Source organism: Culex quinquefasciatus, chromosome 2 (assembly GCF_015732765.1).
Source record: "Culex quinquefasciatus strain JHB chromosome 2, VPISU_Cqui_1.0_pri_paternal, whole genome shotgun sequence".
Lineage (NCBI taxonomy): Eukaryota > Metazoa > Arthropoda > Insecta > Diptera > Culicidae > Culex > Culex quinquefasciatus.
This window is the reverse complement of record NC_051862.1, coordinates 129,245,183-129,273,140: the sequence shown is the minus strand read 5'-3', so window position 1 is coordinate 129,273,140 and position 27,958 is coordinate 129,245,183. Positions and strand designations below refer to the sequence as shown.

The 27,958-nt window shown below is 35.8% G+C and overlaps 1 protein-coding gene across 6 annotated transcripts; it reads left to right on the top strand.

The window, feature by feature from the left end:
* The first annotated feature begins 1,339 nt into the window (after positions 1–1,339).
* On the top strand, positions 1,340–11,457 carry LOC119768071. Of its 6 annotated transcripts, none has more exons than XM_038258427.1 (4): positions 1,340–1,634; positions 2,061–2,199; positions 10,151–10,403; positions 10,953–11,457. In XM_038258427.1, exons 2-3 carry the CDS (start codon positions 2,092–2,094, stop codon positions 10,358–10,360), a joined length of 318 nt encoding a protein of 105 aa, XP_038114355.1. In that variant the 5' UTR covers positions 1,340–1,634; positions 2,061–2,091; the 3' UTR covers positions 10,361–10,403; positions 10,953–11,457. The 6 variants fall into 6 exon arrangements, with proteins under 6 accessions (XP_038114355.1, XP_038114353.1, XP_038114354.1 ...); XM_038258425.1 differs by lacking the exon at positions 10,953–11,457 and adding an exon at positions 10,487–10,890 and having other exon boundaries at positions 10,151–10,407; XM_038258426.1 differs by lacking the exon at positions 10,953–11,457 and adding an exon at positions 10,487–10,890 and having other exon boundaries at positions 1,341–1,638.
* Positions 11,458–27,958: the final 16,501 nt, after the last annotated feature.

Below are 27,958 nucleotides of genomic sequence, written 5' to 3'. Positions count from 1 at the left end.
TCAAAAAATTCCTTCAAAAGATACAGATTTTTGAATTTTCATATATCATTTTTTATGGACAGCTGCCAAATTTGTATGGAAATTTATATGGAAAAACTAATGATGCAAAATGGCTTCTTTGGGCATACCGAAGGCATTGTTAAATTGTTTTTTTTTTTCGATGAAAAAACGTTTTTTTTTCAGAAATTTGAGTACAGTCATCCCACATATTCGGAACAATTTTGTGATAACTTGACAATAGCATTCCATATGCATCTTTTCTGTCGACCCTACTATTTTTTAGACCTTTTTTTGGACATTCTCTTGCTATTTCACTAGCAAAAGTAGTTTTTTTTAAACAAAAAACTGTATTTTGAGATTATTTTATTCATAGCAGCAAAACACTGCCTCCAAATTGCCTGTTCCACAATTGTGGGGTGTGATTGTGCCTCCCAGAATTGTGGAACACCTAAATTTAACTGATATTTTTACAAAAAAAAATTATCAAACCATTCATAAAACATTACTAAGCTTGAGTTTCGTTTGTTTCGGTACGTGAAGTTATTATTTTGTAAAAAAAATATGTACTCATGGAGAGAACCAAAGTTTGTTAGTCCGTAAGAAAAAAGTGTTCCGAATTTGTGGATTTCAAGAGTTAAAGGTTAAAATTTTCAGTTTTTCGTTACAGCATTCGAAAAATCGCAAGAAAAGCATCCAAATGAAGGTAAAAGCGAATCATTAAGTTCAATTATCGATTTTCTATGATTTTTTGAACATTGGCCGATCTGTAAACTGTTCCGAATATTAGGGATGACTGTACGCCATTTAATCAGGCAGACAATTTTACATAAAAACCTCTTTGGCACCAAATTTCCACCTCATCACCTTTTCAGGCAGCATGTTTTTTTTTTTTTGAAAAACACATTTTTTTTCACTTGTTCAAAAATGGAAGGGGTCGTACAGCCTTTCTGTCACGATCAAAAAACGGACCTCGGATTTGTGATCAGGAACAAAAGTTACCCCTTAGGATAAAGTTTCATGCAAATCGAAAAGGGATCGGGGCAACTTTACCCGATTTCGTGTGAGTTGGTAGAGAATTACTCTTTTTTTTCTATGATTTTTCAAACATTTTGGACGGAAAATGATAGCCAAAAAACTGTGTGTAAATGCATAGTAATCAAAATAAATAAAATTTTAATCTTTTTTTCCAGAGACCTACTCCAGCCTGTGTGTTTGTCGGTCCATGTGTGTGCGCGCCTGCGATTGGTTCGGCATGGATTGCTTTGCCGGGTGTGTTTCTGTGTGTGCATCGCGGGCGCGAATCGACGACGACGACGTAATTTATGCTGCACACATTTGTTATTTCTGTCGCTTGGGAAGCACATGCAGGAAAATGTTGTGCATTAAATGTCATATTGACATATCAATATATTGGATTTTTCTCCTCTTGTTCTTCTTCCTTCCTCTCGTAAATATCATTTCCCTGCGCTGCTGCCGCGATTGTCGAACCGGTTGTCGTTCCGAACGGTCCGTTTTTGTCCGTTTGTCCGTCCGTGTGAGTACGTGTGTGCGTTTGTGCGCGTATGTGTGAATTTGGCCGCAGTTTGCAGTCGTAATTCAATATTATATTATTTTGCCATCGGAATTGTAAAACGGCAAGTGTGTGTTTGTGTGTGTGTGTGGGTACATTTTGTGACACTTTTCAGTTCAGTGTTTTTTTTTTTGTCCAGTCGCGATTTCGGAAGCCGATCCCGGCGACATAAATTAAAGTCTCACTTCCGGTGGTAGCCCATTGTTACAATGTGCGTGTGCGTGCATGTGTGGTCTGAACAATAATGATTGCGTAAAAAAAAATTCCCAACCAAACAGTGGGCAAACCGGACGAAACCAATTTCATGGATACTACATAAATTAACAATTCGTTTTGGGTTAATTTTCTTTTATTTCATTTCGTTTCGCTTTCGTTTTACAACTGGATCCTTTTCCGGGATTCAATTCAACGAACAAAGTAGGCGGGGTCGGGTGGTGTTGGGGTGGTGATCGAATTGAAGTGAAAATTAAGATAATTTTGTTTTTGGCAGGTCATAAAACACGCACGCACGCGGCCAAACAATGGAGCACGGAATCATTTCCAAATACACGGACGTTCGGGTGAAGATCAGCGGCTGGGACGAACGCGTGCAGCAGTTCCCGAAGGATTGTCCGTGCTGTTCGGTTGGGGTGAGTTATTCGGTTGATCTGTGGAAAAAAAAATACCGTGCGTCTCCATCATAGCAACGTATTTTCCCCCTACTCTTCTGGGGGAAAACTGTCTTTCTTTAATTTTAAAATTTAAAATTTTCTCCGAACTAAGGTAATAGATTTAATATCACTTTTTTTATTTTGCACAAACTGGCACTTTTTCAGACCCAAACTTTGAAAAGTTTCAGTTGTTTCGAAAATGAAAAACAAACATTTTGCTTCCATAATCATGCAATTTTGTCAAATTTAGTTGATTTGCCAGGTAAGCAGTTCTCTACAAAATCGATCTTTTTTTTGAATTTTTATTTTTGTATTTTTTAATTCGGCTGAACTTTTTTGGTGCCCGATATTTTTCGGTATGCCCAAAGAAGCCATTTTGCATCATATAATTTTCCATACAAATTTGGCAGGTGTCCATACAAACATGAAAATTCAAAAATCTGTATCTTTTGAAAGAATTTTTAAATCGATTTGGTGTCTTCGGCAAAGTTGTAGGTATAGATATGGACTACACTGAAAAAAAATAATACGCGGTAAAAAAACTTTAATGATTTTTAATTTCACTTTTTGTCACTAAAATTTGATATTCAAAAAAAACTGTTTTTATTTTTTTCTGATATGTTTTAAAGGACATCATATGCCAACTTTTCAGAAATTTCCAGAATGGGCAAAAAATCTTTTTGCAAGTCCGTCGTGAAACTACTAACTTTTCCTGTCATTCTTAAACGACGAAATAGTCTGCTTTTCTGTACCAAAAATAAAAGCATCGAATAGCAACACTTTTCAAAATAAATGCTGAAAAGTTCTACTTTTCAGCACTCAAATGGGTGCTGAAAAGTTGAACTTTTCAGCACTTGTTTCGAAAAGTAACACTTTTCAACATTTTTTTGATTTTAACGATTTATTGACAAAAAACATGAAAATTTGATTTAAAATTTCACTCAGTGTGTTTTTTTGGAATTGCAAAAAATGTTGTATGGAACTCATTGCAAAACTTGATTTTTTCAGCACTCTTCGTATTTATCCAACTCGGTGAACCTCGTCGGATTAATGTACGACTCGTGCTGAAAAAATCCTCTTTTTGCAACTTGTTGCATAAACTACTATTGACCGAGTTATGATTTTTTTAAGTCGATACCGATTTAAAAAAAAATCGAAATATTGGTCGCAATTTTTCGACTTCATTTTTTGATGTAAACTCAAATTTGCAATCAAAAAGTACTTTAGTTACTTGCCTTTCCAATGCACTGGGGAAAATAAAAATTATCTTAAAGGGGATTTGAATAAACTTACTCGGCATAGATCTCGATTTTTGATCATCGGTGATTTTAATGCCAAACACCAATCTTGGAATAATTCAAAAGTAAATTCCAATGGTAAAATTCTGTTCAGAGATTGCACTTCTGGTCTTTATTCGGTTTTATACCCGAATGGGCCAACTTGCTTTTCTTCTGTTAGAAATCCATCAACAATTGATTTGGTTTTGACAAATCAAAGTCAGTATTGTGGTCCTTTAGTGACTCATGCTGATTTTGATTCTGATCACCTTCCAGTAACTTTTTCACTTTCTCATGAAGCAGTTACCAGACCCAATAGTTCTGTGTTTAATTACCACAAAGCTAATTGGGACAGGTATCAGCATCATATTGAGAATAATTTAAATCATGATTTTGTTTTAGAAACCAAAGCTGATATTGATTCAGCCTTGGAATCTTTAACTAATGCAATTTTGGATGCTAGGAATATTGCTATTCCTAAGGTCCAAGTCAAATTTGATTCTCCCATTATTGATGACGATCTTCAACTTTTGATTCGTCTAAAAAATGTTCGCCGAAGACAGTATCAACGTTCTCGTGATCCTGCACTGAAGCGAATTCAAAAAGATTTGCAAAAGGTTATTGACCACAGATTCACTCTCCTGCGAAATGAAAAGTTCGCAAGAGATGTCGAACAAATTAAACCTTATTCCAAACCTTTTGGAAACTTTCAAAGGTTCTTAAGAAACCTCAAAACCAATCCCTTCTTTAAAAGATGGTGATAATATTCTATTAACTAATGGGAAAAAGCTCAAAAACTTGCTCAGCAGTTTGAGAGTGCTCATAATTTCAACTTGAATGTTTTGAGTCCTATTGAAAATCAAATTTCAATAGAATTTCAGAATATTGTTGAACAAGAATTTTCATCAGATGAAGTTTTTAATACGGATCTGAATGAAATAAAATCTATTATCAAAAAATTTAAAAATATGAAAGCCCCTGGTGAGGATGGCATTTTTTACATTTTAATTAAAAAAATTCCAGAAGCAACTTTAAGTAGCTTGGTCAAAATTTTCAACAAATGTTTTGATTTGGCATATTTTCCCAGTAGTTGGAAAAATGCCAAAGTAATTCCGATTTTGAAACCGGATAAAAATCCTGCTGAAGCCTCAAGCTATCGGCCCATTAGTTTGCTTTCATCTATTAGTAAATTATTCGAAAGAATAATTCTTAATAGAATGATGACGCACATTAATGAAAATTCAATTTTCGCTGATGAGCAGTTTGGATTTCGCCTTGGGCATTCAACTACTCATCAGTTGTTGAGAGTTTCAAATTTAATTCGAAGCAACAAATCTGAGGGCTATTCTACTGGCGCTGCTCTTCTAGACATAGAAAAAGCATTTGACAGTGTTTGGCATAAAGGTTTGATTGCGAAATTGAAAAGGTTTAATTTTCCGATTTATATCGTGAAAATTATTCAAAATTATTTGACGGATCGTACTCTGCAGGTATGTCATCAGAATAGCAAATCTGATCAACTACCTGTACGTGCCGGCGTCCCTCAAGGAAGCATTTTGGGTCCAATTTTATACAATATTTTTACTTCTGACTTGCCTGATTTGCCCCCAGGATGTCAGAAATCACTTTTTACTGATGATACAAGCATCTCCGCCAAAGGCAGAAGCCTTCGTGTCATCACAAGAAGATTACAAAAAAGCTTGAATATTTTCAATTCTTATTTGAAAGAATGGAAAATTACTCCAAATGCTGCAAAAACTCAACTTATTATTTTCCCTCACAAACCAAGGGCTGATTTTCTTAAACCAAAAAGTCATCACATTATAAAGATGAATGCGGTAAATTTAAAGTGGGAGGATCAAGTGAAATATCTTGGACTTGGTTTTGACAAAAACCTTACTTACAGTATGTAAAAAAAGTATTTACACCCCTTGGGCACTATGCACATTTTGTGATGAAACATGTAAAAAATTTAAAGTTTGACAGGAACCTAGTACTACGTTTTGTTCAGAAACTCGTGCCAAACATTTTGCTTCAAAAAGCTCATGAAAAGATGATTTCTATAAAAAGTTATATAACAAATACTATTACGAAAATAAAAAAGGTGCAAAAAAAGTTTGTACACCTTTCGAAAAATTTACATAAATAATGTTATTTGTTGACAAATCACCATAAATCCAGTCTCCCAACTCCAAATAGGCATCCTTGACTGATTAAAAAAATAATTTGGATTGAATATAAAGTTTACTAACTACTTAGTATAAAAGTTTATATAACTCTGGAAATTCTATAGAAAACTTATCTTAACTTAATTTTGAAATCTTCTAATTCAACTAAATGTCAATATATTACCATAGAATTGCAAAATAAACATTTGGGAGTGGGTATAACACCGTTTTGGGGGTCTTCGCTAGTAGATCGGCGTAACAACCCGGAAATTCACAAGTCAATATGGGAATCGGAAAGGGCATAAAATTTCCGATCTTTTGATACCCAAACATCTAGGTTTTCTTTAAAACCTACGTTTTTAAATACCTGGGCAAAAGTAAGTTTGATCCACGAGAACAAAAATTACGAAATTCCATACATTTTTGACAGGTTGCTCAAACGAAACCATAACAACGTTTTTGCTTAGGTATTTAAAAACGTGGGTTTTATAGAAAACCTGGATGTATGGGTATCAAAGATCGGAAATTTTATGCCCTTTCTGATGCCACATAGGTTGACTTGTGAATTGTGGACCGGTTCAGATGCCGGCGGATTTTCCGACGACGTAATTCCGGTTGGTACGAAATTCAACGAAAATCTATTCTATCGATACAAATACCCCAAAACGGTGTTATACTTACTCCAAAATGTTTATTTAGCAATTCTATGGTAATATATTGACATTTAGTTGAATTAGAAGATTTCAAAATTAAGTTAAGATAAGTTTTATATAGAATTTCAGAGTTATATAAACTTTTATACTAAGTAGTTAGTAAACTTTATATTCAATCCAAATTATTTTTTAATCAGTCAGGATGCCTATTTGGAGTTGGGAGACTGGATTTATGGTGATTTGTCAACAAATAACATTATTTATGTAAATTTTCGAAAGGTGTACAAACTTTTTGCACCTTTATTTTCGTAATAGTATTTGTTATATAACTTTTATAGAAATCATCTCTTCATGAGCTTTTGTAGCAAATGTCTGGCATGAGTTTCTGAACAAAACGTAGTACTAGGTTTCTGTCAACATTAAATTGTTTAGATGTTTCATCACAATATGTACATAGTGCCCAAGGGGTGTAAATACTTTTTTTACATACTGTACAAGGATCACATTGAAAGTATCCAGGTTAAATGTAACAAATATATTAAATGTTTGTATCCACTTATAAACAGGAATTCTAGACTTTGTCTCAAGAATAAACTGTTAATTTATAAACAAATTTTCAGACCTGCCATGCTTTATGCTGTGCCGATCTGGACAAGCTGTTGCTTAACCAGGAAGAAAAAACTTCAGAGGATTCAGAACAAAATTCTGAAAATGATTCTGAAACTTCCTCCCTGGTTCAGCACCAGTGAACTTCATCAATTAGCCGAAGTTGACACTTTGGATATTATGTCCAATAAGATAATTGATGCATTTCGACAAAAATCATTGCAGTCTTCAGCTGCATTGATCCGCTCTATATATAGTTTATAAGTTAGTTTTAAGGTATCCCTTTTCCCTTTTGTACATGTAGGACCTCCTAGATTTTGAAATCACTGAATAGCGAAAGCTACAATATTTCATGAATAAATGAAAGTTGCTAGTATTTAAAATTGAGGTGAAAAGTCATCGTTTGTGATTGGACACTCAATAATATTTTAACTGAATGAATGTACATGGAAAAGAAATTTGAATAAATATAAACTTAAAAAAAAAAGTACTTTAGTGAAATTTTGATAAAGGGCACCGTTTTCAAGTAAAAGCCATTTTTGGGTAACGTTTTTGAAAATATTCGCAGTTTTTCGTTTTTTTTTTTAATTAGTGCACATGTTTGCTAACTTTTGACAAACATATTTTTGAAAAGCAGTGAAAATTCTATATATTTTGCTTTTTTGAATTTTGTTGATACGACCCTCAGTTGCTGAGATATTGCAATGCTTTAAACCTTTGCAAACAATATTTTCAAAAATTTAAAATCAAGACTAACATTTCAAAAGGGTTTGGCCCATTTGAAATAATAGTCTTGAAAAGATCGAAAAATTTCTCAAATGTTTGATGTTTTAACATTGAAAATCGAACCATTAGTTGCTAAGATATCGACATAAGAAAATGGTGGGTTGTTTGTGTGAGACTTAGAAAACATCAATTTTCCTATTTTTTTAACCTTTGCATAGCAATATCTAAGCAACTAAGGGTCGTTTCAACAAAGTTCAAAAAAGCAAAATATAGACAATTTTCTCAGCTATTCAAACATTTTTTTTTTTTTCAAAGTTGTGCAAACATGGGCATTTTTTTGAAAAAAGTTACCTAATAATGGCTATAACTTGCAAACGGTGCACTTTATCAAAATTTCACTGAAGTACTTTTTGATTGCAAATTTGATTTTTCATCGAAAAATGAAGTTGGAAAATTTTTTCGACCAATATTTCGATTTTTTGAAAAAAAAAATCTGTATTAATTAAAAAAATCATAACTCGGTCAAAGATTTTCTGCCCATTCTGGAAATTTCTGAAAAGTTGGCATTTGATGTCCTTTAAAACATATCAGAAAAATAGTGTTTTTTGCAATTCAAGTTTTAGTGACAAAAAGTAAAAGGCCATGACTTCCGGGAGTTCCTGGATGACCCAAAACAATCCAACATGCCGCAGAGTGTCCATCGTGGTCCACTGAAGCTACCTAAAGCTATACCGTTGGTTAATATATCCATATATGTATGTGTGTATACAGACCCCCGTTGATCAGGTAGAGATCCATGCCATGACTTCCGAGAGTTCCTGGATGACCTAAAACAATCCAACATGCCGCAGAGAGTCCATCGTGGCTCATTGAAGCTACCTGAAGCTATACCGATGGTTAATATAGCCATATAGACTCCCGTTGATCAGGTAGATATCCAGGCCATGACTTCCGGGAGTTCCTGGATGACCTCGTACATTCTAACAGATCGCAGAGAGTATACCGAACCTACTGATGGTAAAAAACCCTGATTGTGGTCACCGTTGAACAGGAATATATGACCATAATGGTTAAGACTTCCGACAGTTCAAAATCAGACCGCGTTATTTTGAATTTTTCGCGTAAATTGAGTTCGCGTTATTTTGAATTCTTCGCGTAAAAAAAACCGCGTAAAAAAAATTCGCGCGAAAGGAGGTCGCGTAAAAAGAGGTTTGACTGTATAAGTTTTTTTACCGTGTATATTTTTTTCAGTTTAGTCCTTATCCATACCAACAACTTTGCCTATCAAAAAAATTACTTCAAAAGATACAGATTTTTGAATTTTCATGGTTATATGGACACCTGCCAAATTTGTATGGAAAATCATGTGAACGAACTAATGATGCAAAATGGCTTACCGAAGGCATAAAAAAAGTTTCAGCTGGATTAAAAAACACAAAAAAAAAATCGAATGACCGAAATCTTAGAGAATTTCTCAATTACTTAAATTTGACCAGTTGATTGAACTTAAAATCCTTTATGATGGTTTTTCCATTTAGCCACCATATTAGACCCCATTTTGAATATCTCGCTTCCTTTTGAGACTCAGGAAAATCAACAGGCAATTTTGGATTCAGGCCTGTTAAACGATTTGCTTCTAGACACGAAAAATGAGCACCTTTTTTTGAATTCACCAAGGCACCTTGACCAAAATATTGGCGTGACGGGACAACGTCAGTCGTAACTCTGGTTCTTTTTACACAATTTTCGATTTCTAAGTAGCATTTTAAAGCGTTTTTTGAATACGAAGAGAATCCAAAATATGAAAATCATGAAAAATTAACAGTAGATTTAGTTGAGTAAATTATAAGATTGAGTGCCAAAGATTGAAGATACACGGAAAAAATCAACTCTCGAAATCGTGAATAAAATTCACGAATGCGAGAACCACGAAGAAATATATTCACGTTTATAGTGCAAATGCACCATACTCATGAATAAATTCCTTCGTTGTTCTCACATTCATGAATTTAATTCACGATTACGAGGATTGTTTTTTTTTCTGTGTATGACAACCCTATCGATTGTAAGTATAAAAAAATATGTTTAAAGAAGGTACAAAGTACAAGATTGGAAATTTTTTATTTTTACTTTTTAAAAGTGAGTAAAGCATTAACAACCTTACGATAGATTAAGTAACGTTTTAAATGTAAAATTAAATTTGCAATCATAAATATGTGCCAGAAATATTTAAAAAAAGAACCGTTTTCAAAATTTAGGCAATTATTATTTTATGTTATCTTAGATGAGCAGTTTTCAATTTTTTTAGATAGTGTCCATGAGCTTCCATTTGAAAATATTTTTTGTTTGAAAAAGGTCTTTATTTGTATTTATTAAGGACCTTTTCAATGGTCGAATTTTTAATTTTATCAAATAAAACAAATGAAATTTTAGTGATTTTTTCGAAAAAAAAAATTGCCAAATTACCCCCCTTTCTATATCCTTCCTCTCTCCTCCCCAGAGGGCCACCTACCGCACCTTCGGCTACAGCAACAAGCACTTCATCCCGAAGACGACGACCCAGTCCATGTACGACGACGTGTGGGGTCAGTTTTGCGCGCACGGCCGCCGGTTCCACCCGAACGAGCACATCGACTTTGAGTCGTACCGGTCCACCTACCAGAGGGACTATCCTGGCTCGGGCGGCCCCCGACTCCCGCTGGCATATTGATAGCAGTGGTGGTGCTCTGCAAATTCTAGTTCCAAATTTAGTGGTAGGTAAATCTAATCTAGTTTTGGTTTTCTTTTCTGATTAAGTGAAAACGTTGTCTGCTTGTCTCGATTTCTCCCGCAACAGATAATAGTGATTAATGAGTCGGCGGCAATGGCCAGCGGTAGTGCCTCCGGGGGACAATTGCGGCGGCAGAGATCATAATCCTACCTTCCGATGGCCAACGGGGATTGCTTCCTCCAGGAGCTTTGCCGAACTTTGTAGAACGCGCGCGGTCATCCGAAAATCGTCGCCCAAATCCGTACAGATGATGATTATTTACGGAGGCCTGGCCACTTCGGAGTCCACGCCAGGTCAATTTATTGCCAGGATTAGGCCTCGGAACTGTCCCCTTAGGGGGGCGCTTGCTCTTGTTCTTGTTGCTGGAGTTGTTGTTGAATTTGTTTGTTTTGGGGTCTTTCTCTGTGTCAAGTTCCTAAATTCCTAATAAAGCCAAATTGAGTAGAGTGATTTTGGGCCGGACAGTTTAATGAGGTTTTGTCTCTCTCTCTCTCTCTCTCTGCCTCGCACAAACTCCCTGGACCGGAAGTAGATGACAAAGGTGATTGGAATGAGATTGCATCAAGGGAGATTATTGTTCATGGCGTGAAATTCGCGAAGTGTCCTTAACTTATAGGCTGTTGCGAAAAGATTTGATCGAAATGCCTCACAGAAACAAAAAATTCAAAAATTCAATCGAGCTCCACCAATGATGAACGTGAAAAAGGATTGCAACTTTTCTTTTTATGCCAAACAAATGGGCCAACCCAATTGATTCTTTTTGCTTTCTCCACCAGACAGATGACTTTGGGCTCGGTTTAAAAAAAAACGAAAATAAAAAGTACAGCTCGGTGTGATGAAGCACCTCCCCGGTTTGGTTGAAATAGTGCCAAAATAAATTTTCCCAGGCGTATAACATCGGGATACTGAAACGGAGCTGGTTTAGAATGGGGGCTGGCCGGAAATTGGGGCAAATAATGTTTTCCCACTGAATAAACGCACAGTGTCGGTCGCGAACAGTGCGGGCTGGAAAAGTTATAATATGCGTCGAGAAAATCTAAATCTCATGTTTTTGGGATCTTTTTTACGTGTGTGGACTCAAATATCATATGGGTGATTTTCTACAAAATCACCCGAAATCGGGAAATGTTGCCCCGACCCCTTTTCGATTTGCGTGAAACTTTGTCCTTAGGGGTAACTTTTGACTTGATCTCTAGGGTGATCCAAATCCGGGCTTTCTCGGGTTCAACCCTGAAATCAAAAATTGATCTATCACTAGACTAAATTCCAAACTCGAGCTCGTTCTGACTACGGGAACCCATCCCTCTAATCGTTTAAAGTTTGTATGGAAAAAATCGTCAAAATGTATGGAGAAAACCAACTGTTTCAGTTTTTTGCCTGTTGAGGGCGCAATAGTCGTCCAATCTTTATCAAAAACTTTCTCGAAGACACCATTTTTTTAAGGTTTTTTTTTTTTTGAAGAAAATTTATTAGCTTCCGAGAAAGCTCGGATTTTGGACCACTCTACTGATCACGAGTCCGAGATCCGATTTTTTATGTCTCGTGACCTAAGAACGGTTTCCCCCCTTCCATCTTAAAAATGCGAAAAAACATGTTTTTCAAAAATGTGCAGCCTGGAAAGGTGATGAGATGGATTTGGTGTCAAAGGGACTGATATGTGAAATTGGGCGCCCGATTTGATGGCCTACTCAAAATTTCGAAAAAAAACGTATTTTTATAGATAAAAACACTTAAAATTTTTTAAAACATTGTCATTTTTCGTTACTTAACTAAAAAATGGAACCTGTCATTGGGAAATTTCGTGTATTTTTCAAATCTACATTAATCCAGATGGGTAATTTTTCATTTAGAACCAATTTTTTTATTCTATTTTTTAACTTTGCAGGATAATTTATTAGAGTGTTACAATGTTCCACAAAGTTGTAGAGCAGACAATTACAAAAAAATCGTGGCCGTGAGGTTACGGGTTTCGCCTTGTAAGCGGAAGGTGATGGGTTCGATTCCTGTATGGTTCGTCAATTTAAGACCCTTCAAAGAGTAAATCTGCTCACTGGGAATACTGACCGGTAGGGGATGGATTTCCAATCCAGAGGTCGTGAGTTCGATTCTCGTACCGGGATGATGAAGTTTAAAAAAAAAGGGATTTGCTTATAAACATCACGAGTTATCGCGATTTTACCAAAAAAAAATTTGGAAAAAGTTGGTCGTCGTCGATCATGGCTGTGAGAGCGTCCAATTTCCCGTCCCAGGAAAAAAATTCCCGGGATTTCCCGTGAAAAAATATTTCCCGTTTTTTTTTTACAAATTTACCGGGAATTCCCGAAATTCAAGCGAAAGTATACAATCTATACTATACATTTTCTTAACTTTTTGGCACACGTGTTTTGAAAATGTTTTGAAAAAAAAATGAACATGTTTTTTTTCAATTCAATTATTTTTATGTCCAAATATAATTGATTGGATGATCGGAAAATTTTATATCGAGATTTATTTATGATAATATTTATGATAATATTAATTTTTGAAGCATCTAGAAATATCCTCATGAAAATATAGCATTACAATTAAGGTAAAATTTTCAAATAATAATTGATGTTATCTTCTATACAAATAAAAAATTTCGACGGTTTTGTTCGAACGCAAATCAGTTCAATACGGTGCGTCGGATCGAGGTGCTTTTTGTTAAGTTGGGTTCGTTTAAGCCCAAGGAAGGTTCTTACGCTAATTAATTGACACTTTGGCCACTCTGGAACCGATTCCGGAGCATCGGCAAATTGTATGGAGAAAGTAACGTAAAATCATATTTTGATCACAGGAGGCTGAATAAGCAAAAACTAAAAAAACGTCAACAAAAGAAAAAATGCAGAACGAAGTTTGTCGGGTAAGGCCTGTTTATTTTAAAAATTATATTAACCTCTTCCCGCCTGAGCAAAATTGTTTTTTTTTTTCTCTCTTTTTTTACCATGATCAAATGAGATGAAAATTGAATTGGTATCATTTCATACTTCAAATAGGTAAGAAGAACTACTTCAATCCGGTGTAATAATGGGTGTTAAATAACAAACATGGAAGTCTAATTCAAGCAAAACAATGTAAAAGGGCCGAAGCCGAAGTGTAAACAAAGAGTCTATCCTGCTCACGTCAGTTGATGTTTACATAAGGAACGAGCAGGATAGACTCTTTGTTTACACTTCGGCTTCGGCCCTTTTACAGTGTTTTGCTAGAATTCTTGAATGATATTAGTTTATCGTATAATTTGAATCAATTTTTGTGCTATGAAAACAAACTCTTCCAACCAAAGCCAATTATTTAGCTATGAACCATGTGATATAATAAAACCATAAAAAAAGGTTACTTGCCCAAGCAAGTGCGCACTCAATCCACTATACTCTTGGGTAAAAACAGCCTGACCTTGATAACAAATCTCGGTCAAATTATTAGACACTTCACACGAACGTCATTCACGCTGTCAATCGTTCTAGTGCATACGAAAACTCGTGCAAATTTTATCTCGTTTATAGCCCAGCTGTATTTGGGTGAAAATTATTAAATATTTAGTTAAAATTTGTTAAAATCCTTGACCTGGTGCACAGTTTATACTAACAGGCTATCGTAAAATTAATCGTAGCCTAAGATCCAGGTAATATGCTGGAAACGTTATATTAGTTAAAACATGTACTAATCTACATATTTATCTTTGGCTATGTGTAGATTGATTGTTAAACAACCTCAAATTCTCGTGAATAGTAGAATTTCATTCGAAATGTATTACTACAATTGTAAACAATTATACAGCTCCGACACTCAACATTTCCCACTAACGCTGATCAGATTACTCGGCACCAAAAGGGCCAGTAAACGTAAGTTTCTACCTAATTATCGAAGTGTTTTGCGAATCTTCTTACTTTATATTCTTATTTCTTAATGGCACATGAATTTTGTAATCTTGGCCGATTACGATGGAAATACATGTATAAATTATCAACTACTCGTCGTTTGATTTGGGTGATTACAAAATCGGAGATCCCTCACCCGTTGCCGCACTCCTTCGGCAACAAAAATCATTGAAAAACCATTTTATATGGTCATAGAGTTGCCCAAAAACTGCAAACATGTTTTAAAACTTGCTCTAAACATTTGAAATCATTTGAAGTAAAACAAACACGAGAAGTTAAATTTTTAAGGAAAAACTATAAAGCATTACTATTTTATTCATAGCTGAAACCAGTATGACTTGTTTAGAAAAGTTTTTTTTGTGATTAAAAATCTCATTTTTACATTCTTTTTTTACTACTTTATGTGTAACAGAGGCCAGTTTTGATAAAACAGAATTAGAAACTTTTTCAAAACTATCTGAGAACACAACAAAAATATCTAAGAACACAAATTTCCAGACCAGGGATGCCACATGATTTTTTAAAATGTCTGTGAAAAAGTCTGTGTATGTCTGTGTCTTTGTCTAAAATTCAAATAAATCAATTTACAGTCATAGAAATCTATCAAAAATTGTGTTTTTAAGCATTTGAAGACTAACGAAATAAGTTTCGATTGATATTTTAACAAAATAACAATTTAATGAAGTTTTTAAAAAGTCTGTGTACCTCAAAAAATGTCTGACACGAGCTCAAATGTCTGTGAAACACAGACAAATCTGTGTATCTGGCATCCCTGTTCCAGACTGTGATCCAAGGCTACGCCCTTACAGCCCCGTTGAAATTTACAGTTTTTTTCGGTGTTTTTTGCAATTTGGTCATTTCTACCAAAATATCATCCCTTCGGGAGAAGACGAAGTCCCATTGCACAAGGAAAGTCACCAGCCATTTGTACTTTGGAAAGTTACCAAACAAAGTAAATGTACTTGAGCCACAATGTTTTTCTGGGGGTCCCCTGCCCGAAACAATTAGACCCGTATATATTTTTTTGTTTGTCCATCAGGGTGACCAACGCCATGCTAGGGAGGTCCGAAAAATGGCAATTTTCGTCGATTTTAGCAAAAACATCCTTTTCAAAAAATCATAACTCCCCGCCATTTCATCCGATATTGCCTGTCTTACACGCAAAGGAAAAGCAATAAGTTGTCGTTTCAAAGAAAAATTGTAAGAAGAGGGCGCTGAAATAACAACAACCATGTTTAAAAAATAAATCACTTGTAGGGGACATCTGAGACTTAGAACGGGTTGAGTAAGGCAGTTTAAGATATAAAATAAGTGCTTTTTCTATAAGTTTCAAAAATATTTTCTGAGAATTTTTCACTTACATGACAACAATCATCGATCAAACCCAAGGTTCGGCGCTGGATATGGTCATCGAACGGTTAAGTTTCTGAACAGAATCATTCCCGGGCGGCCATCGTTGTTTTAGAAAATATTCCAATCTTAAAACAGAGAATACATTCAATCAATATCAATCAAAAAATGTGTTTTAACCAACCCCAGAGCATGTTGACAGCTCCCATACAAACTGAGCGTACCCCTATTTGTGGACCCAGTGGGCCTAAGATAACGGCCTTCGATATTATCTAGCCAAATTTATGAAAATGGCGAATAGTATAAATAAATATAGTTTTCGCCGTGTTTCAGTTCAAAACGACAAAATAAGCAGTCTGGAATAATTTTCTTAAAATACTTGTCTAGCGATATGCCACGTACAAATATTTTTCTAGAACAGTTGAAGTGAGCGTGCCGCGAAAGCCGTCACGAAAAAAAGTTTCCCATGCAAAATTCGAGTTGCGTATTTAATGGGCGGACTCCAACTCTGTCGGTGAATACTCGCAACTAACGAAAACTGTCATCTTTGGGTCCGGCTGGTTTTAACGTGTTGTTTGTAGAATCATTGACAGTCATTGCTTCAAGAAAGAATGACACCATCTACGACCTTAATGTTTATCGGAAATGTAAGCAATTATTTGTTGCATGACGATTAGTGTTACAAGCAAAACGCAAGACACAATTAGAACCATCCTTGAATGGAAAGCCTCTTTCTCGAAACTTTTGTGCAATGCTGCTGTACGCCGTAGTTTATTTAGAAGCATCGACCTATTGTACTCAACGTAGTTTATGAAAACTGACGAAAGATTTCGCAACATCGGCTCCAACTTGAATTGCTCAACAATTTCATATTGATAGCAAATGTAGTAAATATAACGCGTTGAGCTTGGAACCAAACTGAGGCCAATCGTATGATGGGTTACAAAGTCTTTCTCATCATGTATAAATCCAAGGTGGGCACTCAGAAGACCATTAGCGTCCTTCCAAACAGTATAAATAGCGTTCAATTCACTTGAGGTTTGCATTTCACTGATAATAAATCCGTACGTTTTTGACAGTACAAAAATGTATCTCATTGGCATAGCTACAGGACGCGCGCTGGTGTTTCCATATGGTGTCTGATCTATCTTTTGATAGTACTGAAACGGAACAACGGTGGTGAAAAAATCATTAAATTTCACCCGATTGCAACGAGTTTCCTTAATATTGAATCCAGATGCGCTCACAACGACGAATCTGACTTTTAATATTAACCATATAAAAATCATTTGATAAATCAATGACATTATAAGAATGTAATCTGTCAACTTCTAGAACCAAAATGACCTTGTTACATTACGTTTGAGTTTTTTTTTTCAGAATCTCTAGTTACTTGAGCTGTCTAGACAATTTCTAATTACTCAAGTGACTCTCCGAAACATCATTATTAAGCTAACAAAGTTAAAATTTGGTTGGCAAATCGTATATTTATTTGTTTTTTCTCAAAACAAAGGTACACTGTCAAAAGTTATGAGCACTTATGTTATTTATATACTTTTAAGGCTAATTTCATGATATTTAAAAAATTGGTCCGAATTCATCATATCATATCTACAAGTTTCAGCCGGATCCAAGCACTTTCGAAAAAATGACCCTATTTGTATATTGGTAATTCTCTACCAACTCACACGAAATCGGGAAATGTTGCCCCGACCCATATTCGATTTGTTTGAAACTTTGTCTTAAGGGGTAACATTTGTCCCTGATCACGAATCCGAGGTCCGTTTTTTGATATCTCGTGACGGAGGGGCGGTACGACCCCTTCCATTTTTGAACTTGCAAAAAAGAGGTGATTTTCAATAATTTGCAGCCTGAAACGGTGATGAGATAGAAATTTGGTGTCAAAGGGACTTTTATGTAAAACTAGACGCCCGATTTGATGGCGTACTCAGAATTCCTAAAAAACGTATTTTTCATCGAAAAAAACACTAAAAAAGTTTTAAAAATTCTCCAATTTTCCGTTACTCGACTGTACAAAATTTTGGAACATGTGGAATTTAATGTACTTTTCGAATCTACATTGACCCAGAAGGGTCATTTTTTCATTTAGATCATTTTTTTTATTTTAAAATTTCGTGTTTTTTTCTAACTTTGCAGGGTTATTTTTTAGAGTGTAACAATGTTCTACAAAATTGTAGAGCAGACTGCTTATAAACATCACGAGTTATCGAGATTTTACGAAAAAATGTTTTGAAAAAATAACTTTTTGCATTTCTCTTTGTTTCGTCGTCCGTGTCTGTCGCGGGTGACCATGAACGGCCATGATCAACGACGACCAACATTTTCAAACCTTTTTTTCGTAAAATCGCAATAACTCGTGATGTTTATAAGCAGCCCTTATGTCTAGATATCAATTTTTTTGAAATTGTCTGCACTAAAACTTTGTAGAACATTAGTACACTCTAAAAAATAACCCAGCAAAGTTAGAAAAAAACATGAAATTTTAAAATGAAAATTTTTGTTCCATATGAAAAAATGACCCTCTGGGTCAATGTAGATTCGAAAGGTACATTAAATTTCCCATAAAATGACATGTTTCAAAAATTTTTAAAGTCAAGTAACGGAAAATGGGAGAATTTTTAAAACTTTTTTAGTGTTTTTTTTGATGAAAAATACGTTTTTTCGGAATTTTGGGTACGCCATCAAATCGAGCGTCTAATTTTACATTGAAGTCCCTTTGACACCAAATTTCTATCTCATCACCGTTTCAGGCAGCAAATTATTGAAATACACCTCTTTTTTCACATGTTAAAAAATGGAAGGGGTCGTACCGCCCCTCCGTCACGAGATATCAGGAAAAGGACCTCGGATTCGTGATCAGGGACAAAAGTTACCCCTTAGGTCAAAGTTTCACGCAAATCGAAGAGGGGTCGGGGCAACTGATGTGTGAGTTGGCGGAGAATTACCCACACACCCAAAGGAAAAATATATCTCAAAATCGGCAACAGGGAATTTGCTGCAGAAAATGTCACATTTTATAACATTTTTTGCAGCAAGCCCAGATCATTTTTGCTCCCATGTAAACATTTCAGCGATCTGCAGTTCTCATAAACACAGAAAATGCTGGCCCGTCCCCGAGCAACACTCCAAAGAGAAGAATATTTTGGTGCTCTTTCACTTACATTTCATCATGGCGCGGTGGTAGCGTGTCGGATCAGTAACCAAGAAGTTGGTGGTTCAATCCTCGTTCTGTTAAGGGTTTTTTTTGTGAAATACAACGAAAAAGCCATCGTTAATGTCGATAATTGTCGGTAACGGGCAAAAATGTCATACCCTTATAACGCAAAAAATGCATGAGGACAGTTTTCATGCAGATTCTGATATACTTTCATGCCGCCATGCATCACAATCATGCGACCGCCGTTTGGGTGCACATGCAATTTAAATAGCAATCAATTATCAATCCCGCTCAGTCAACATTTCACACTTTTCTGGTCGGCACTGTTCCGCCGCTGTGCAGCAGCAGCAGCAGTACGTAACGGTTTGAGGCGTTTGATTAACAATAATTTTGATTTAAGCCTCACAGGGCCAAATAAATTGCGCACAATAAAAGTAAAAGAGCGCTCCCCGGAGAGTCATGATTTAGTTTTTGCCTTTTCGCATTCGATTTTCCACCCGTTTATTTATTTCTATAGAGATCTCCCCTTTTTTTCGGTTGTTGGTTGGTTTGGGCACCCGAACGAGGGGGGGTCATTGGGCCGAATAGAGATAAAATAAAACCCAAACACCAACTGACGACTGTTGGCAGGGAAATAAAACTGAAGAGGATCTCCCTGGCAAACAATAATGAATAGTACAATATATCTATCAGCCGTCGGAGTAGGTGAGCGGAGTGGCGAAAGTGCTCAAAAGATTGCACCTCGCTGATAACACGGAAAGAAGGAAGACCCGCTCGGATTTGGGCTCGTAAATCGGGGGGCGAAAATAAATATAATCTTAGGGGGGAAAGAAGACACAAAAGCCTACAAATTGCTTAACGATGACGACTCTGCCAGGCTATTGTTCATCCCGGGGATGGACTTTTATAGAGATTGATGTAGGGAAATATTAATTTAGTGCGACATAAATTCAAGACGCTTCTGAAGCCGCTTCAAGAATGGGATCGATTGGGTTTCAAAGTATGGTGGACAGAGAACTTCAAAAATCAGTGAATTCCTAACATGAATCATGTTGCCATGTAAATGTAACTTAGGATTTAGTAAATTATAGCAAGAAAGGTAACTTTATTTTGGTTGAACTGTGGCTTCGCACACTAAATTTATGCACATTTAGGGGAGTTTGGGGTAATATGGACAGTGGGGGTAATTTGGACACCCCTTTAAAAATCACGTTTTCTTCGGATATAAAGTGAAAACGGCAATTTAAGTGATAAGGCTAGTACTAGTAATGGCCTAGGAGTATGGACAAACCAAAAAAGTTGGAATAGGTTAAGTAGTTTTGGTATAATATGTAAAAGTTTCCAAAGGCCGGTTGGCACTGCCTTAAATTATAACATTTGGAGGTTAGGAAATAAGGTTTTTTAGAGGTTATTTGGCAAAAAAGTGGATATTTTTTGTTTAAGGGGATTGCTTGGACGATGCCTGAGATATGTACGTATAAAAATTGTGCATTTAATCCATTTTTATCATCAAAAATCGCAATTTATGATAGAATATGCTATGGGGGTAATTTGGACATGGCTTGTGGGGTAATTTGGACATACCTGAAAGTCTACCTGCCTGGCAACAAAAAAGTAACTTTCATGTTTGGATGAGTTTTTAAAGGGATTTAGATAAATTTAGAGGGATTTAATATGTCAAAACAATCAAAAATGAATGTGAGCAATGAGAACTTTCACAAAACCCCTATTTTTTTAATTTAGATAAATTTATTCCAATATTCGAATTGATGAAAATCTGTTTACTGTACATTTGGCGTTCAACAAGACTCTAATGTTGATTGCTTTTAATTAATTTCTTTGACATTTCTAATTTCTATGCTGGTTTACAATAATATTTAAATTTGAAGGGCTACAGAATGTAAAATTTAAAAAAATATGATATTTTCAGGCTAATGAATTCTATATAAAGATTGATTTATATAAACATAAACGATACCTTAATCACTAAAAACAAGTATAGTGTGCCTGATCCAGAATCAATGTTTAAATCATTTCAGTATTAATGTTTAAATTATGTATACTACACTGAACTATTTGTTATCTTCCTATTGAATTATAGTTCTATCACAAAATCATTATTTAAAGCTTTGATGAAAAATTGTGAGCAACACTTCAAAATATAAAGCAATTACAAAACCAGGTTGAAGGATAAAAAACATGCTCAAAAAATCAAATGTTAAACTTATTCTTCAACATGTGTCCAAATTACCCCACAAAAGGTGTTCATATTACCCCACAAGGTATGTCCATATTACCCCACAAGGCATGTCCAAATTACCCCACAAGGCATGTCCAAATTACCCCATAGGGGTGTTCATATTACCCCCACACAAAAATGTGGGGGTAATTTGGACACCTTTTAACTTTTGCGATAAAAATGGGTTTTCATCAAAATTTATCGAAATGAATGACATTTTTCTATCAAATATGGTCTCTATTATCCTCTGGTGCCATCCACATTCCTTTAAAATATCCATACAGCCCGTAACAGAGCAATTTCCTTAGGGTGTCCAAATTACCCCACACTCCCCTAATTGAAATTTGTCCAAATTTGGGTCCTAGATTGTTGTTCCTGTGTTCCTGTGTTTTACTTTGACTATAATTTCAAAACATCATGAGTTTGAAACATTGTTAAAATAGTAGTTTATGCAACAAGTTGCAAAAAGAAGATTTTTTATTTCAATACAACGAGGTTAACCGAGTTGGATAAATACGACAAGTGCTGGAAAAAAACAAGTTTTGCAACTAGTTGCTAAGGCCGATGCAAATATTTAAAAAAGTTTTTGTCCCTCGGCCCTGGCCGAGGTCAAGGGGGCAAAAAAATAAAAATATATAAAAATTTTAATAACAAGCCATAGTCTTCACATTTAAATGAAAAAAGTGTTTTAAAATGCATTTTACACTAGTTCAGTTGTTTTGCAATCATTAGTTTTCAAAAAATCTAAGATCTGACAAAAACAAAAATTGTATCAAAAAAAAGATTTTGCATCGAAAATTTTCAAAGAATCTTAAGATTTTTTAATACACCCAAACATGCTAAAAATGATTTTAAACACAGAAGAATGTATTTTAATTTGATTTCAGCTGGTTGCACTTGAATTTTCAATGAAATTTGGATGGATATGGACTACACTGAAAAAAAATGATACACGGTAAAAAAAATTTGGTGATTTTTAATTTAACTTTTTGCCACTAAAACTTGTTTGCAAAAAAAACAAAATTTTTAATTTTTTTTTATTTTTTGATATGTTTTAGAGAACATAAAATGCCAACTTTTCAGAAATTTCCAGAATGGGCAAAAAATCTTTGACCAAGTTATGATTTTTTGAATCAATACTGATTTTTTCAAAAAATCGAAAAATTGGTCGCAAATTTTTTTCAACTTCATTTTTCGATGTAAAATCGAATTTGCAATCAAAAAGTACTTTAGTGAATTTTTGATAAACTGCACCGTTTTCAAGTTATAACCATTTTTAGGTAACTTTTTTGAAAATAGTCGCAGTTTTTCATTTTTTTAAAATAGTGCTCATGTTTGCCCACCATTGAATTTTTTTTTTGAAAAGCTGAGAAAATTCTCTATATTTTGCTTTATTGAACTTTGTTGATGCGACCCATAGTTGCTGAGATATTGCCATGCAAACGTTAAAAAACAGGAAAATTCATGTTTTCTAAGTCTCACCCAAACAACCCACCATTTTCTCATGTCGATATCTCAGCAACTATAAATCCGATTTGCAATGTTAAAACATGAAACATTCGTAAAATTTTTCGATCCTTTCGAAAAAAATATTTTCAAAAATTTTAAATCAGGACTAACATTTCAAACGGGCCGAACATTCAATATTACGCCCATTTAAAATGTTAGTCTTGATTTAAAATTTTTGAAAATATTTTTTTCGAAAGGATCGAAAAATTTTACGAATGTTTCATGTTTTAACATTGCAAATCGGATTTATAGTTGCTGAGATATAGACATTAGAAAATAGTGGGTTGTTTGGGTGAGACTTAGAAAACATGAATTTTCCTGTTTTTAACGTTCGCATGGCAATATCTCAGCAACTATGGGTCGTATTAACAAAGTTCAATAAAGCAAAATATAGAGAATTTTCTCAGCTTTTCAAAAAAAAAAAAATTTCAATGGTGGGCAAACATGAGCACTATTTTTAAAAAGTGAAAAACTGCGACTATTTTCAAAAAAGTTACTTAAAAATGGTTATAACTTGAAAACGGTGCAGTTTATCAAAAATTCACTAAAGTACTTTTTGATTGCAAATTCGATTTTACATCAAAAAATGAAGTTAAAAAAATTTTGCGACCAATTTTTCGATTTTTTGAAAACATCAGTATTGATTCAAAAAATCATAACTTGGTCAAAGATTTTTTGCCCATTCTGGAAATTTCTGAAAAGTTGGCATTTTATGTTCTCTAAAACATATTAAAAAATAAAAAAAATAAAAATTGTGTTTTTTTGCAAATCAAGTTTTAGTGACCGTGTATCATTTTTTTTCAGTGTAGTCCATATCCATACCTACAACTTTGCCGAAGACACCAAATCGATCAAAAAATTCCTTCAAAAGATACAGATTTTTGAATTTTGACATATCATTTTTGTATGGACAACTGCAAAATTTGTATGGAAAATTATATGGACAAACTAATGATGCAAAATGGCTTCTTTGGGCATACCGAAGGCATCAAAAAAGTTTCAGCCGGATTAAAAAATACAAAAAAAAACGAATGGCCGAAATCTCAGAGAATTGCTCAGTTTCAAGATGAAATTGCAAAATATGCTTTTATCGTTGAAAAGTGCCAACCAATTATTATTATTATTATTATTTTGTTTCAGTCATATAACTTAAATAAGGCTATTGCAAATTTTTTTACAAGTTTTTGAATCTTGGGATCACAGATCGGATACAGAACTTAAATTTTCAATCAGGGTTGTTAAAATATCAAAATATCAGCTCTCAGCAACTACAATTATCTCGCCTGAATATTCATGCCTCAAATACAACTGCTCTTCTCTCTTCATTGAAACTCCCAGCGCCGAACATAGCCGAACACGTTTTCGTGTTTACCCACTCGCGATTGACATTTTCCTTTTATCTCTCATTCTCGCTTCCACGAACATCCTACCGCAACAGCGTTTAACCACAAAAGCCGCCACAAAACCAATTTTGCAAACGCAGTTTGAAGGGGCGTCATGCGTGGTCGGCTCCTAATCGCCATCTCGCGTTCTCTCATTGCAGTTTTCGGAGAGATTGAGAGACTCAGCGGTGAGAGCGCATAGTCGAGGAAAAGGGAAGGAGTGATAGAGAGAGAATGGCATCGCTGGGAATGACGAGACACAAGAAGAGATCTCACAAGCTATAGTGACGGCCGCTATACTCTCGGATATTTTTGGTGCAGAGATAATCTATTGATAGCTTTTCTATCACTCTTTTGCAACACTGTTTTCAATAAATAATATTTTCAAAAATTCGAAGAAATTTTTTACATTTTCGGTAGCAATACACTCAGCCTCCGGTCGTTGGTCACTTTTTTGTTTGACACTTTTTTAGTTTGTACCCCGATTGTTTGACAAATCAAACTAAATAGACAAATTGACACTTTTTACACGAGATTTACACTTACTATCAAACCAAACACTTGGTAGTAAGTATGAGCTCTTTTTAACATGCCAACGCCCAAGGCTCCAAAAAAGTTGGAACGGTAAATTTAACTCGCTGGTTCTCGGGCTTAACTCACCCAATCAAGACGATTCTTTTTTTTCAGGGATTTTTTAGGATGTCTAGTTGATCCTAGAACTTTGCAGAACTCAATTTGATCAAATCTGTAATTTCTGCGATCAAAAACATCGTTCCAACGTTTTTTTTTTTTGCGTTTAATAAAAATCGCCTAAAATTTTACGGAGGCAGTCTTTAAAAAAAAGTTGGAACGATGTTTTCGGTCGCAAAAATTACAGATTTGCTCAAATCAAGTTCTGCAAAATTATAGGATCATCTAGACATTCTTACAAATCCCTGGAACCAATCGTCCCGATTGGTTGAGTTATTACCTTACTGAGGAAAGGCTATAAATCGCTTGAAAAATGAACTTATTAATTTGACCTCGTAGACCCACCTTCACGTATACATATCGACACAGAATCATGTTCTGAGCAAATGTCTGTGTGGATGTGTGTAGGTGCGTGGACATAAAAATTGTCACTCGATTATCTCCGGACTGGATTAAAGGATTTTAACCGTATTAGTCTCATTAGATCCGCCTTGAAGTCCCATAGATCTCTATTTAAAATCAGAAAGTTTAGTTAAGTACTTCAAAAGTTATGCTGAAAAACAATTTTGGCGTATGTCCGAAAGATTGTAAAAAGGGTGGTTTTTGCAAGAACCTATCATGATATATATTTTCAGAAAGGTTTTAAAAAGACCTTTCCACACTCAGTCGCCAGCCAGCGACAAGTTAAGACGTGTTTTGCTCGTGTTGTCATCTCGCGTGCTTGAAAGTTTTTGACGGATGGAGGTGGAGGAATCCTCCGAGGAGGAAGATTTTCGTCCCGTCCGCGGGAATCGGAAGCGGAAGAAGTACAGCGAGGTCACTGGAATCGGCATCGAAGGAGAAAAAGTTGAGAAGACCCTGCTCAACAACAACAAGTTCAGCCCGCTAGCGGATAACAAAAACAACAACAATGCCAGCCCAGCAGGAGGAGGGGACGCCCAGGCGGTTCTACCACCCGGCCAGTCGGCAGGTAAACAAAAGCAACCACCTTTGGTGGTGAAGAGCACCACGGATTTTTACAAGCTCGTGGCGATAGTGGAAAGTTGTAAATTAGGTTTCAAACCGATTTACAAACTAACCCGATTTGGAACCATGGTGACCTGCTTCTCTGTCAAAGATTTTGACAAGTTGCAAGAGCTACTCAAGAAGAAGAAAGTGGAATTCTACACCCACGATCGGCGGAGCGAACGAAATCATCGGGTGGTTCTTCGTGGTTTTCCTGATGAACTGAAACCGGACGAGGTCAAGTACCTTCTGAAGAGGGATCTCAAGCTAGACGCGCTCGAGGTGCATGTCATCAAGCGGAAGGAAAAGTCCACCGTGGACGAAACTCCGTACATTGTGGTCTTCCCCAAGGGATACACCAATCTGAAGAAGCTCTCTGCAATGAAAGTTGTGGCAAGCACTATCATCCGGTGGGAGACCTACCGGAACAAGCGGCCGAACGTGACCCAGTGCAGGAACTGCTTGCAGCTGGGTCATGGAGCCAGGAACTGTCACCTGAAAGGCAGGTGCAACAACTGTGGGGGTCCCCACAAGACGGACGAGTGCAAAGTCCAAGAAGCCGAGCCGAAGCGGTGTGCCAACTGCTCTGGAGCCCACGAAGCCACGGACCGCAGCTGCCCTATGCGTGCGGACTTCATCTGGAGGCGCCAGCAGGCGTCGAAATTGAAACCGCCGGCAAGGAAGGCGGAGAAGCAGAGTCCAGCAGTTCCGGCGTTTACGCCGGCGGAGTTCCCTCCGCTGCCGGGCGCAGTTCCGGACGGAAAATCCAAGGATCGCCCTCGTCCCGCAGGAAGCAGCCAAGCTGGCCCCCGGGACGGTGGAGCCACGGAGAAGGAAGCCGGGGAGGTACTCTACAGTTCGGCTGAGCTGTGGGGAGATTTTCTCCGAGTGCATCGGCAGGTTCAAGACCTGCAAGACCCGCTTGGACCAAGTAACCCTCGTCAGTTACATGATCTCCAAGTATGGAATTTAAGGAGGTTTTCTTTTTTTGGTTTTTTTATATATTGTTTTACTGATCCTCGGTCCCAACCTGGTCACAGCACCTAAAAGGACCTAATAAAAATAAGTTAAGAAAAAAAAGGTTTTAAAAAGACCTTTCCAATGAGCCCAACACATTGAAGATCTGACAACCCTATCAAAAGTTATCAGCACTTAAGTGTTATTTATACACTTTTTGGAGGCCGGATCTCAGATATTTCAATGAAAATGATGCCCGGGTTCATCATGCGACCTGTCGCTAGTTAGATAATCGAAAGACCTTTCAAATGAGTTTAAAACATCGAAGATCTGACAACCCTATCAAAAGTTATTAGCACTTAAGTGTTATTTATACACTTTTTTGAGGCCGGATTTCAGATATTGTGATAGAAATATTGTCTGAATCTTCCATGCGAACTATCGTTGAATAGGTTTTTTATTAGACCTTGCCGATGAGCCAGAAATATTGAAGGTCTGCGAACCCTATCAAAAGAAAAGAGTAATAAAGTTGATTTGTTAAACATATTAAGGGGGAATGTTGCTATTTTTACTGAAGGTATTGAAATAATGAATGTGAGGAAGGCACCAACCACCTAAAGGTGGATTAAGTAACGTTTTTCTTTCATCAAACATGTTATTTGCATCAAAAGTCCGTACAAATCATCTATCAATGTTGGCATTTTTCCTCAAAACAAAAGTGATAATTTAAGATTAACTTTGTTAACGGCTTGGTATCTTAGGCAAAGTTGTTGTTATAAGTTTAAACTATTTAGAAAAAAAAAACTGAAACTAAAAAGATACACACTCAATATTAAAATCTTTGTTATTGCACAAATATATAGGGTAGAGGACCCAGAAATCGCCCACTTTATAGAGGCAATCTTGGAAATTTGATGAGAATTTGATGGCAAATTATGGTTTTTGGTTCTATTTGTTGTAGAACGTTGATAAACTATTTGATTTTAAGTTTCCACAAGGTTTTTATCATTTACGTGTTCATTTTTTATAAAATTTTGCGTTTTTATAAAGTGCTCTGAAGAGCCTATTTTCGCCCCCCTAAATCCAATTTTCGCCCACCCTTGGAACCAGTTTTCGCCCACGACAAAAATCAAGAAATCAAATGAAATTATGACTCAAAGCTAAGCAAATATGGTCTCCTATTGATACACAACATGTTCCCGAAGCTAAATTTCATTGATGTGCACATATTTTGTCGTACATATTATAAATTGAGGTTCAAAAAATCCCAGGAGTTTTTTTTTCAGATATCCTGCTTATTTTGAGATTCTCTGTCTATTATAACTAAAACCA